Genomic DNA, 13,047 nt, shown 5'->3' with positions numbered 1-13,047 from the left:
GCCATTCAGGGAACAAATGAGGATAAATCCAGGCACTTCTACCTGCTCACCAACAGCCTGCCAGCTGAGGAGCTGAAATCCAACCCCCTGGAAAAGCTGTTGGCCTTGGAGCCTCCAGGCGCCGCTGAAGCTGCAGCCCTGGAGTGGTGCTGGAGGTGCTGGAGGGCAGAGGAGAGGGTCAGGGGGCTCAGAGGGGTGGAAGGCAGGAGGAACTGGGCCAGGGAGGTGCACACCGGCAGAGCAGGTGGGAAACTGCATCCCCAGGTCCGTGGGAATGAAGAACATCCTGGTGTCCATCCCTGTGTGCTCCCTGCTCCCCAGGCTGGGCCACAGCCAGAGCCTGACCTCTGCAGCCCCAATTAGCTGGGAGAGGAGCTGTGCAGCTAATGAGCACATCAAGGGATTTATCTCAGCCCCAGGCACCCACGCTGACTGCAAAATTCCTGGCACAGGCAGCAGCTCCGTATCGATCCCAGGAAGGCCGAGTGCTGCCCAGCATAAAAATCACAGGGAAATGGGATTTCTCTGTGAGATTTCTTTGCTGCTGCTTGGGTGCCTGTGAGGATGAGACCTCCCCGTGCCCAACGTGGCCACCTGGACAGATGACATTGGTGGCACTGGAGGTTGTTGTCACTCCTTGGAGGGGGGTGTGATCAGTGATGGGGGTGTGACCAGTGATGGCAGCAAACTGGGCACGGGGACGCTGGGCTGGCTTGCAAAGAAAAGGGATGGATCCTCATTTCCATAGGTTTCAGTGGGAATTCTGGAGACCAGGGAGGAGAGAACTTGAGGGATACCCTGGAGTCCCTGAGACCAAAGGGGAGGAGAGCTGGGGATTTTTCCTGTTATCGTTTGTAGGAATGAGGCACTGGGAAACACTCTGGGTACCTGCCCAGTTTAACTGGTTTTCTTGAAATGAACTGGTGCCAGAACATTCCAGAAGGGTCACAGGGAGGGAAGAGGGGTCTCAGTCTCACAGCTGGGGACAGGGCTGGGGAGGCCCTGCCAGAGGGGCTGGGGAGCTGCAGAGGATTTGGAGCCCTGTCCCCAGTCCAGCCCCCCCAAACTCAGGAGCTTGGAATTGGTTTCTCCTCCGATTCCCCCTCCTTGCAGCCCGGTGTGGTTGGTGCTGCTCAGAGCGTGGGATGAGGAGGGGATAATTAGCCCTGAGCTTTCCTCTACCTGCAGGAGGCTGGAAGGAAATTCTGAGTCAGACCAAAACAACATTGAGCAAATGCAGCAGGCCCGGTCGGGATGATCAGTGGCTGCTAATGACAATTTATCTTGTCACATCTTGATGCCTCCTGTTTTAACGTCCTCCCCGCCTGGTTTGCAGGGAAAGGGCATCCTGTAAATCTCAGAGGCACTGGGAGATACTGTCCTTCTCACTTCACAGGCTGGAGAGATGCCTTGAGCTGGAACCTGGCAGGCAGAGGCACAATTCCACCCCAGAGCACCTTCACTGTGCTGCAGGGAATTCGTTTCCCTCCTCCTTCAGCCCCAGCTCCGCTCCTGCCACAGAACAACTCCCACTGCCAGCAATTCCCACTGCAACCACTTTAAACAATCCCATAACCTGTGATTCTCTGCAGGCTGATAATCCTCACGCTGGCACACCCAGAGGAAGTGAGTCTTGCACCGTGGCAGGTTGTAAGAACACAAAATATTTCTTCCCTTGGAAATTCCTGCCAGGGCACTGGAGATGTCCTGGGAGCAAGGATGAACCCACCTGGGAAGCAAAGTGGATTCCTTCCTATTCTGTAGACAAGGTAAAGGACATAAAAAAAAGTTCCTGGGAGCTCAGGAAGGTCCCCAAGAAAGGGAAAAAACCCAGGAGTTGCAGTGTCCAGGTTTAGCTGGTAAATAGAGCAGGTCCAGTCAGCTCCAGGGGTTGTTTCCATGTTTTCCCTGGGAGATGCTGAGCCAGTCGGACAGAGCCACTGCATTTGAGCTTGAGCATCAAAGGAGAGGAGAGAGGTTTACAGGAGCGTGGCTTAATTCCCCATCGCCTGCCAGCTCGGAGCACGCACATGTTCAGCTCTCACGGCCCAAGTAACTGATAAGAGCTTGTTTATTAATCCCTGGTAACTCAATCTGCCCTCCCGAGCAGAGACGATGCCCTCAGGAGCTGGAGATCAATTTAAATTTCCAGAGCCTCAGCCCCTGACTCACTCCATAGTGCCAGTGCTCCTCAGAATAACCAGGGAGTGGATTTTCTGTCACATCCCTGATCCCAGCTCCCCTTCCAGCAGTGCTGGCTGCCACATGCTGCTGTGCTGGAGTCACGGACAGGAGCCGTGCAGGGAGACACGTCTGAGCAGCTCCCACCCCCTCCACCAGCACCCGGGAGGGATCTCCTGGGTGCTGGTGCTTCCAGGCAGCCCCATCTGGAGGAGAGCAGGGTCTCCAGGGCCCTTCATGCTTGTCCCTGTTGCTCAGTGGTGTTCAGACTCTGCAGGAAAAGCTCCCTTGGAAGTGGCAGCTCCAACAGGGAGCTGGGAGTCGAACCAGACCGGAGAGATGGGGACAACAAAGTCACTGCCTGGAGCAGGACATCGCCCGGCAGGGGCCGGAGGCAACCCGGGTTAATGAGCTGCCTGCTCGATGGCCCACGTGCAAATCCTAATCGCCGCTGTGCAGGGCCCTCAGCGACTCCCAGCACTCCCAGTCCCACCTCTGAGGGATCCTCCTGGAGAACCAGAGCCCTCCCTGAAAGGGAAGCTGGCAGCAGCCCAGCACTGCTGACCCAGGACGCTCTGCTTCAGCAGCCCCGAAACGCTGCTGACCACGAACTCTTTAATTCTGGCACTGCAGGTTCTGCTGCTCCATAAAAGCAAAACAACAACAACAAAAAAAAAGCCATTTATTAGGGAACAGTCAATAAAGGGAGACTTGCTTATCACAGCTGGTTAGGAGTGGTTGGAAACTGCACCCTCTGGAACGGTGAGGGGTCACTGTTCCAGGACAGCTGCTGTGTCCTGGAGCTGAGGTCCCTCCTGCAAGGCTGGGAGAGGGATCCTGGCACATTCAAACACCCCAAGTTATGGCCACAAAGCTGGAAAGTGGCCAGAAGGTGGCTGTGGTCACTCTTCTCTCCTGGCCCGCTGCAGCTCCTGGGGCTCAGTGTCCCCTGCTCTGCATTCCAGCAGCGTCAGCCCATCAAGAACCTGCTCTCAGCTCAGGAGCTGCTGAGCCTGGGGGTACAGCAGGAGAGGGTGCTGGGGCCACCAAAACACCCTGGTGCCACCTGAGTGCTGGCACAAGAAAGAAAAAGGAGAGGAGGTCAGCTCGGATGAAACGTTTTCACTTTTATTCGGGCTCTGAACAGTCACAAACCCACAGCCCCTCTGCTCCCCAGCACTGCCGTGTCCCTGCCAGCTGTGCCCTGCTGGTGCCCCAGCCACGGGCAATGTCACCTCAAGGCTGTCCCCTCAGGGAAGGTGACACCCTGATGCTCACTGGCTGCTCAGCGTTCTGCGGCACTGACAAATTCTCTTTTCCCCAGGTCTTGAGGGAACCTCAGTCCCTCGGAGCTGCTTTGCAGGATCAGTGGAGAGTGAAATGCCCCGGCTTGAGCTGCCGCGGGTGGACAAGGTGCCTCCTGAGGATCCTCTGCAGCAAGTTCTTCCTGGCTGCGGCCGCGGGGAGCTCCAGGCTGGAGCCGCTCCTCGGACAGCCCTCGCCCAGGAGCCTCCTGTCCCTCTTCTCTGCCTCTTGGCCTTCCAGAGCCGCTGTTACTCGGATGTCTCTGGCACATCTGGACACGGGAAGCCCTGCTGGGGTCGCGCTGTTTCCGTCATCCTTGTGACCGCTGGCACGGGGACTCGGCTGCTTGTGGCCCCTCCGGCTGCCTCCCATCCCGGAGTCTCCCTCAGCACCAGGAATCCCGGGATGTCTGCAGCACCCCGGCTCCTCCTGCCAGCGGGGACATGTCCCGGCAGCGGGACCCCGAGGGTGGCCTGAGCCCGAGTGAAAAAACGCCTCCTCACTGGTGACCTGCGGGCTCCGCCCCAGGGTGACAAAGCCGTACGGGGTGGTGACCTTGGGGAGGTGGGGCAGGGACAGAGCTGCCCAAGCGGTGGGGTCTGGGTTGGAGCGGGATGAGTTAAAGCAGGGTGAGCTAGAGCCGTGCTCATCGTGCCCCGCTGGGTCCCAGCTGTTCCTCCAAGCCGTCCCCTCCAGCTGCCCTGTCCCTTCCAGCTGCCCTGTCCCCTCCAGCTGTCCCGCCCCCTTGCCTGAGCATCTCTGCTTCTTGTGGATGTCCAGGGACGGGATAATGAACTGCGGGATGCGGTCGGGGGTCACCACGTGGAAGAAGATGTCGCTGGAGCTCCTGGCCTGGAGCGCGGGGGGACAGAGCGTGCCCCGCCAGAGGGACATGGTGGCCCCGAGGGCTCGCTGGGCAGCGCTGGGTTTTTATGCTCCGCGGCCACCCCCGGCTGGTGACGCGCGGTGACGCCACCGCCAGGTCCCTGCCAGGGTCCAGCGGCCGCCGGGGCACGGGGCAGGCGGGTGGAGGGGACAGATGAGGACACGGCGCTGCTGCTGTCGCGCAGGGCCACCAGCGCTGTCACCCACGAGGCAGCGGAGAGGGGAAGGCTGGAGGCGCGGATGAGTCACAGCCGTGGGCATCAGGTGCAAGGGGCAGCCGAGAGCGGCAGACAAACACTTGAGCTCTGTCTAGCAAAGCTCCCGTCGGGAAACGCTCCGGCCCACGCGATTCCCCAGAGCAAGCGGCAGCTTCAGCCAAGGCACCCCCGAGTCCTCCTCCCACCCCTGCCGGGGCCAGGGCTCTGCGCTGCCTCCTTCCCCGCAGCATCCCTGTGCTCCCATGCCAGCTGTGCTCCCATTCCGCTGGGCTGGGAATGAGGGGGAACAGCCCCAGGCAGGCCCCAGGCCGGGGGAAAGAGGTTTCGTGCATCCTGCAGGTGGGAGGATAAGGAGGATGGAGCTGCTCTCGCAGCTTTGCCCGTCCCCCCGTGCAGCGGGGCCGGGGCAGAGCTGAGAGAGGTTTCCTGTCACTCTCCCCCCAGCTTAGGAAGCTCCTCCACTGTCCGGGGGTAACGGTGGCTTTAGGATGGATCCTGCCGGGAAAATGATGCAGAAAGGAAAAGCAGCTCCGTCTCCGTGCGGGCACGGAGCAGGGCGGATGCAGAGGGGCCTCCCCTCACCTGGGATCCAGCTTCTCCCATCCCTGGGGGGCTCAGCAGGGCAGGTTCTGGCATCTCATCACCTTCAGCTCTTTGCACCCAGGACACCCCCAGGACCAGGTGGGAATTCCCACTCACACCTGGAGGACACCCCAAAAACTGAGTCAGTGGTCCCCAAAAAAGCTGAAGGGGTTTTGGGGTTTTCTTGGGGGTTGTTTGGGATTCCCAGGCACCCACAGCAAAGGGAGAGATCTCAAATCAGAGCCTTGGCAAGCTCCAGGAGAAGACCTCAAACTGAGAGACAACGACCCCCTAACTGAGAGTCCTTGATTGAGGCCCCAGTGCTGATAGCAGGGGAGTCCCCACCTGCGGGCCCTGGGCTGCCCCACCAATTAGCAGAGCCGGCAGCTCCTCAGGGTAATGAGGAGCAGATGGGCCAGGACCTATAAATACCCTGAGGCCCCCAGAGGACTCTAAGCCAGGTTTGTGTTGTACTCTGGATTCTATGGAGCAGCCCCCAAAGCCCGGCCCAGAGCAGGTCAGGGCACTGCAGCTGCCCAAGGGGTGGCTTCTGCTGGGGGCACTCTCAGAGCTGGGCTGGAGGCTCTGATCTTTCTCTTTCTCTCTCTCCAGATGAGGCCACCCACCAGCAGTGATTCCTTCTCCAGCAGGTTCCTGGGCCAGGTCCTTCAGCTCAGCTTTGTCAAGTACCCGGTGAGTGATGTTGGGGCTGGGCAGGAAGTGGTTAAAACCTCAACACTGGCAGTTTCTGGGATTCTCCTGCCAGATATTCTCATTTCTTTCAGTCTTTTCACATTATTAGATATTAGGAAGGAATTGTTCCCTGGGAGGGTGGGCAGGCCCTGGCACAGGGTGCCCAGAGCAGCTGGGGCTGCCCCTGGATCCCTGGCAGTGCCCAAGGCCAGGCTGGACATTGGGGCTGGGAGCAGCCTGGGACAGTGGGAGGTGTCCCTGCCCGTGGCAGGGGGTGGAATAGGTGATCCTTAAGGTCCCTTCCCACCCAAAGAATTCCATGATTTTTCCTCTGCTTTCCTCCCTATCCCAACTTTTTCTCCTCAGCCTAGCCTGGCATTGCCTTACTCACCTTCTGCTGTTGGTGGCTGCAGCGTTCCCATTTCTCTCCCTCTGTGGGCCAGAAGAAATGGGAGGGGTTTGGGAATGAAGTATATAACCCAACAGGTCCTGGCTGAAGCTGGTCCCAGTTTCAGCTCCACACTGGGACAGAGCAGAGTTTAAGGCCTTCCCTGAGGACTTTAAACACCTGGAAGTTCTCCCATGTACTGATGGACCTCTCTTTGCAGCTGAAGCTCCTTCAGAAAGCGTCCGCCTGTACTGGATTGGTGTTCCCTGTTGAGGCCATCAGGAGCAAACTCCGGCCCCCATCCCAGTCCCCCACCAGGCCTGGACTCCTGGCCAGGAAGCGCCGGGGGAAACTCTTGCGCCTCCTGCTCTCCGTGACTCCCACCAGCATCCAGAACTTCCTGGGCTACCTCCCCACGGACTGGGACCAGAGCAACATGTCCAAGGGTAAGAGCTGGGGGCTCCTGGAACACCAGGGGGCTTTGCAGCTGGGAAGAACACAGCATGGAATTCCTGCAGGGAGCTGGGAAAAGCCTGTGTTTGTTCTGGGTGTGGTGATTGTGCCTCCTGGGAATCCCTGCAGAGATCCGGGAGGCTCTGATCAGCCCAGCCAGCAAAGCCAGCAAGAGGAAGAGGGATGATGTGGCTCTGGAGAAGCAGGAGTCCTGCTTGGTGGTGCTGGAAAGGGATTTTCCAGAGGATGACTCTGAAGACCGCACGTATGAGGTGAGAGGTTATGGCTGCTGAGCAGTTCCAAGATTGGTTTGGCCTCTGTGTGGGCCTGGGATGCTCTGGGAGTGTCCCTGTGGAGGAGCCTCCAGAGGTTTCCAAACCTATCCCCTCTTTGAGGGTATCCAGGTGTCACTGAAAATCGGGGAGAAAAGAAAAGCCCCTAGCACTATATTTGAAGTGATAGAGAATCAGGCATTACTTTATTTCCTGGCCAGGATGTGCCAAGGAAAATATTCCAAACGCACAGGTTTTGCAGGATTTTCCCCCAAACTTTATGCAGTCAAAACCCACAGAGATGCACTGGTTCAAAGTTCATTGGTCCAGAGCTGAGCAACCCGCAGCCAGGAGTCCCAACCTGGGGAGCAGGGAGCCCACAGGGATGGACACCAGGATTTCTTCATTCCCATGGACCTGGGGATGCAGTTTCCCACCTGGATTCCCATTGGATCCGAATCTCCTTGCCCCTGATGTTAATTAGATCTTCATGCTTCAATTTTATCAGTCCTTTCCAAACCAGATGTCTCCAGCTCCGCCAGAGGCGGCATCTGAGGGTAGACATTCATAGATGGCCACTGATGTTCTGTTGATGGCCTTCTATCTTTCTGGGTCTCTTTGGGCTACCCCCAGTCTGCTGGTATGTTAAGCCCATCTCCTTAGAGCATCTCCTGAAAAACCAAAGAGAATTCCTTTCCCCAAGGCAAAGTCAAGCCAAGCCTAACTAGAGAGACAAAACATTTGGAAGTTTTATTGTTTCCAACACAAGGAGCACTTGCCCCTCACCCCAGCGCTGGCTGAGAGCTGGGGGTGCCCCACTCCTCTCCCCGAGGTTTCCCTTTGGTCAATGTCCCCACAAAGCAGCATCTCTGTCACCCTTGGCTGTGGCTCCTGGTGCTGTTGGGACAGGGCTGGTGTGTCCTTCCTGATGCTGTCCCTTCCTCACACCCTCCCTTGGCCTCTTTCCTCCCCAGCCCTCGGAGGTGGAGTTGGACAGTGATGAGTACCAGTCCCAAAACGACACCGACCTGGAGGAGCAGGGTGGGATCGCCATGCTGGAGCCCTCGGCTGTCCAGGTGGGTGTTCCTGCTCCATTCCCAAGGACAGCACTGATCCCAGGCTGGAAGGACGCACCTCAGCCCTTGGCTGTGGGAGGAGGGAGGTCTGGGGTTGCTCTAATCTGAATTCCATGAATCCCATATGGATTTTGTGCTGCCCTTCCCCGGAGCTGCGCTCTGACCATGTCCCTCTGCCCCACCACCCCCAGGGCTCCGTGCTGCCTCCAGAGCCGGGAGCAGAGGATCCAGCTGTGGCCAGCAGTGGGGAAGATGCTCCAGATGTGGCCAGTGGTGATGCCTGGAAGCCAGGAGCCGCTGGGAGCAGTGAGGATGACAGCGAGCAGTGACACAGCCTGTGACACCAGTTTGTACCAGGACGGGGTAAGGGCTCCTGGGACAGTCCCACCCCCTGAGTGTGGCACAGGGGAGGTGTCACAAGTCCCCTGGATGTCCCCAGGCCCTGAGCCTGTGTCACAGAGCTCTGCTGCCAAGGGAAAGGGTTGGAGTGCTCCAGTCCCTGTGCCCAGGTGTTGGTGGAGTGGTGCTGGGTGTGCCCAGTGCCTGGGCATTGTCACCAGGGTGTGATAGCAGTGCCAGCTGAGCCCCTTGTGGCACCTCTGACCCAGGGCCACTGCCAGCAGGTTGCCACAAGCCCTTTGTGACTCCTTGGCCTGGATATTTTGCAGTTTTGTAAATTTACAGTATTTGGACATAGGGAGGATTTGTGGGAAATTCTTTACCACAAGCAACTTCCATGGGGTCCCTCACTGCTCTGGTCCCAAAGCACTGCTGGATACCCTTCTAATCCCCAGCAAGCTGCTGCCCTGCCTGGCCGGCAGGGGAGGAGAGGGGCAGGGGGTTGGTTTGTGCCCAGTGGCAGTGAGGGCAGGCAGGGCTATGGGACACATCTGCTGTTTTCCAGGAAAACCAGGAAACCTGACTTGTGCACCTGGACCTTCTGGGGCTGCAAAGTGCTCGATTCCCTGGGACAGCCACGTCCCTGACGGAGATGTCCAGTTAAATGCTATGTTCGTGTTGTTTGTTTCCTTTTTCTGAAGTTTGTAATAAAATCGCCCTATTTTTTCACGTCAGCTGGGCTCTCTTGGCTGTCAGTACCTGGAGCTGGCAGGGACAGGGTGTGGGGCTGCCAGGGGGACCTTTCCCTCTGATCCCTCAGAGGGCCTGGGAGAGGGGGATGGCTCTGGGAGTGCTGGAATGTGATGGGAAGGGGAGTGAAGGTGCAGAGTGAGGCTGGGCAGCACTGGGGGTTTCCATGGGGCAGTCCCTGAGCCTGGACACCCCCAGGCTGCTCCCTGCTGTCCCCTCCAGGGAATTTTCCTCCCTTCCGGCATCCCCGAAAACACTGGAATAACCCCTTGGAATAAACCAAGGAATTCAACCCTGAGGCTGTGTTCTTCAGTGAGCACTCTGAGGTTTTCAATTTTTATTTATTTGCTTTACCCCAGAGTTGTGCACAGAACCTTCTCCCTCTACACGGATCCTAGGAAGGATCCTCTGAGGAAACAGGGATTTTGGGGTCTGGAAAAGCAGGTTTGGATCAGGAAGTGCCTGAATGTGACCCAGAACTCTGGAAAGACCTGAGGGTGCCCAGTGCTGGAGCTGTTGCCTGGATCAAGTCCCAAAATCTGAGGCTGCAAAGAGCAGCAACTCCTCCAAATGTGGGTGAGGGAACAGGAACAGCTTGGGGGGGGGTTGGATCCCTTGCTCAGGGCATGCCTGGAGGCTGTGTCTGGTACCACTCCCTGGAGCTGCCTCTGTGTGGGAATCCACTGGGACTGACAATGCTCCGAGTGCTGAAATGAACCATGGCACTCTCCAGCAGGGCTGTGGGGCTGAACGAGCTGAGGCCTCAGTTTGGTTTAACCAGGGTGGGCCAGGCCAGCTCAGAAATGCCTGCGATGATATCTGTGCTCGTCCCATGCCACAGCCAAAGCCTCTGAAGGAGCACAAACCCTCTAAGGGACAGAGGAGTTGAGGTTTTGCTCGTGTCCCAATTCCTGTGGACTGCTGGAAGGAGTGGGAGTTTGAAATCCAGGGAGTCTGAAGGCAGGTAAGGAGGAGGGAGGGGTCCTGGCTGCCAGACCCTGCTGGGATCAGAGGTCTTAATGTCTGGTTAATTAAAGGTTGTGCTGCCCGTCAGAAGCAGCCCTGCTGTGGCTGTTCCTGCTGGATTACCCTGATGTTTCCAAGGCCTTCTCTGACCAGTGAACCACTTAAAGGTGGAAATTCTGTGGCTTTAAACCAGTGGCTGGCTCAGGACACCTCTCCTGGAGCTGCAGCCCTTGGACTCCTCCTTAGCCCTCTAAAATTTGCTTTACAGCTCTGCCCAGAGATCCAGCGCTGGCTCTTGGTGCCTCTGCTCCAGCAGGATGTGGCTTGGGCCAAGCAGGGCTATTTTTCTCTCAGGTTGGTTATTTGTGCACCATTAACAGCCCTGAGTGATGAAACTCAAGCATTCCTAAAGCTGCAGGGCCTCGTCCCTGGTCTTATCTGCAGCCACAACAGCTCTGCTTTCATTACTGCTGAATAACAGCGAGATCTTTTTTTATTAGAGGTTGACAAAGGAGCTGATCCTGCAGCTCCTGGATATTACACCGGGCTCAGCATTAATTCAGGTGCTCCTTGTTGGTGTTCAAGAGCTCTCCCCTTCTCTGCAGCAGGCGTTGATAAAACATCCTTCAGGGGCACAAAGCTGGGCAAGGGCTCTCTCTGGAACCTGGGCTGGCTTTTCCTCTTTCTCCTGAGCTTTAGGAGTCCTGGATGTGGGGATGAGGAAGGCAGGCTTGGCTCCTTGCTTGGGGGTCAGGCTGCAGAGTGATGATGTTAAATGTGGTGAGGAAGGAAACAGCCCTAAATCTGCCTCTGAGCTCACCTGCAAATCAATTCTGGCCACACCCAAAGCTGCCCAGATCTTAAACCCTGATTTAGGAAGACGAGACCTCCTCAGCTGAGCATGGAGGACGTAAATGGCCTGCTGGAGTCAGAAGTAGGTGCAGAGCTGTTTGATCCCAAGGTCATTCCCCGAGTCCAGCCCCAGCGGGTGGGTAGTGCCCGTTTGTGAGGAGGGGGATGATGGCCCTTCAGTGGGTGAAGGCTCAGCCTGGAGCGGTGCCCAGTCACCTGGGGTGTGCCTGAGGCTGGCACTGGCTGTTGGTGGCCTCAGGGGTGTCACCACTGAGCTGCCCAACATGCTGTCTGCACATGGGTCACATTCCTCTGCAGGAGGATGAGGCTGGTACATCCCAGAAATGCAGCTTTGGGGCTAAAAGGCTGCTTGGGGCCATTCAGTGGGGCTGCAGCCATGGGATGGGATCTGTGTGATGCTTTTGGCCCCTCTCCAAGTCTGGGTGAAGCAGGGCAGGGATGGAGAGTCTGTCCTGCCCAATCCATGCAGCGCCTCTGAGCATCCCTTCCCTCCCTCTCCACATTCCTGCTCTTCCTTCCTGGCCTGTGGGGTTTTTTGCCAGTTTTCCCCTGGAGTGGATAACTGTGAGGAGACGGAGCACAAGGACACAGGGTGGCTGCAGCCCCCTTGGTTTGGGGTTGGAGGGTGCCAGGAACAGCCTGATGGAGCAGATAATTGAATTCCAGTTGGATGGAGACACACGGAGCCCTCCTTGGCATCTTCTTTTCTAGGGAAAGGCTGTGGGATGTGCCCAGCTGAGCCTCTGCTGCCCTTGGGCATAGCCCTGGGTATCATCCAGGCCCAGATTTGGTGTGATCCCCTTTACCCTTCCCCTCAGTTTCTGGACGAGGAGCAGATTCCCTCCCTCCACCTCTGCACCCCCTGGAAATCTTCAGCTGCTGCTTTTCCAGGCCACATTTCTTGGGCTTGGGATGGTGGGAACCACACAGGATGGGGGTCCCAGAGCTGAGCTCTGCACCTTCCTGACCTCCAGGGCCTGCTTGGTCTCGGTGGCTTTGAGGGTGACGCAAGGGCCACCAAAGAGCCAGGTGGCTGCTGCGGGAGGATGGGAAGGAGGGGGAACGGGGAGAGGGAGGGAAATCGAGGGGTTAGTGCCGTGTTTGGGGGATGAGGAGATGAGGGGGGACCTTGAGGGAGCCTGAGGGCTGAACAGAGGTGACCCTGACAGTCGGGGAGCACCGAGGACTCGTGGCCCAAGCAGCCTGCACAGGGCTCAGACCTGTGCCGAGGGAGCTGTGTGGGAAACAAATGGCTTAATTGAGGCGAAAACGATCGTAATTAGCATGAACAAATCCAATTAGGAGCCGGGGGCGGGTTACCTTGGGCCTGGAGTGGGCAGCAGGGAGGGCTGGGGGTCCCAGGGCTGGCACAGGGGGGTGGCAGGGGGGTCCCCCGGGGCTGGGGCTCCTCAGCATCGTCCCCTCCTCGGGCTGTTGGCTCTGTGCCCTGGTTAGAGCCTAATTAGGCTGGAGCGCTGGATTAGCCAGGCTGTGCTCAGCCAGAGGGGAGCAGCAATCGCTGTCGGCTGCGCAAGGCCGGTAATTGAGAGGGGCAGGAGCCCCATTCCAACCCTGCCCCGGGGCTGGAAGGAGCATTTGGCTCTTTCCTGTGAGGAGCAGAGGACAAACTGCTCCGGTTTGTCCTTTCAGTGACTGCTGGGGTCGGGGGGACGTGCTCGGCTGCTGCAGCCCCAGCTGGAAAGAGCGAGGTTAAATATTAACTGTGAGGCTTAATGTGAGAGCAAGAGTTTCTTTCCTAGCAAAAAAAGGAATTCAAAGCATTCCTTCGCAGCAAAATCATCTTTATGGGTCACGATTTTAGTCACAAGGGTTCCACGTCTTTGGGAAAACGTGAAACCACGACACTTCTCGCTGGGCTTCTCTTTCCCGTTCAGCCTCCTGCCCCTCCAGGAGTTATTCCTGGAGGGACTCATCCTCCGATCCACCACTCCAGCAGTGAGGGGCAGGCACCGAGCACCCCCTGAGCCAGCCCCTGCCTCCTCCAGCCCCACCTTCTGTGCCCGACCTCTCCCACAGCGTGGAAAGCCAAGCAGGAGACTGGGAGC

At 57.8% G+C, this 13,047-nt stretch overlaps 2 protein-coding genes across 2 annotated transcripts; one reads left to right on the top strand and one right to left on the bottom strand.

The window, feature by feature from the left end:
* Nucleotides 1-3,211: 3,211 nt before the first annotated feature.
* Nucleotides 3,212-4,380, bottom strand: LOC125317655 (C2 calcium-dependent domain-containing protein 4B-like). The gene has a single exon (XM_048287539.1). The coding sequence runs from the start codon at nt 4,378-4,380 to the stop codon at nt 3,547-3,549; it is 834 nt and encodes a 277-aa protein (XP_048143496.1). The 3' UTR covers nt 3,212-3,546.
* Nucleotides 4,381-4,501: 121 nt separating this feature from the next.
* LOC125317837 lies at nt 4,502-8,404 on the top strand. Its single transcript, XM_048287947.1, has 5 exons — nt 4,502-5,864; nt 6,473-6,698; nt 6,835-6,977; nt 7,952-8,053; nt 8,245-8,404. The coding sequence occupies exons 1-5, from the start codon at nt 5,784-5,786 to the stop codon at nt 8,380-8,382; spliced, it is 690 nt and encodes a 229-aa protein (XP_048143904.1). The 5' UTR covers nt 4,502-5,783; the 3' UTR covers nt 8,383-8,404.
* The last annotated feature ends 4,643 nt before the right edge of the window (nt 8,405-13,047 follow it).

This window comes from Corvus hawaiiensis, chromosome 28 (assembly GCF_020740725.1).
Source record: "Corvus hawaiiensis isolate bCorHaw1 chromosome 28, bCorHaw1.pri.cur, whole genome shotgun sequence".
Taxonomy (NCBI): Eukaryota; Metazoa; Chordata; class Aves; order Passeriformes; family Corvidae; genus Corvus; species Corvus hawaiiensis.
This window is presented reverse-complemented; position numbering and strand designations above follow the sequence as displayed.

Coding starts and splice junctions, on each gene's coding strand:
- LOC125317837 (XM_048287947.1), top strand. CDS start 5,784: ATGAGGCCACCCACCAGCAGTGATTCCTTCTCCAGCAGGTTCCTGGGC. Junction 5,865..6,472: donor TCAGCTTTGTCAAGTACCCG/GTGAGTGATGTT, acceptor CTCTCTTTGCAG/CTGAAGCTCCTTCAGAAAGC. Junction 8,054..8,244: donor TGGAGCCCTCGGCTGTCCAG/GTGGGTGTTCCT, acceptor CACCACCCCCAG/GGCTCCGTGCTGCCTCCAGA.
- LOC125317655 (XM_048287539.1), bottom strand. CDS start 4,380: ATGTCCCTCTGGCGGGGCACGCTCTGTCCCCCCGCGCTCCAGGCCAGG.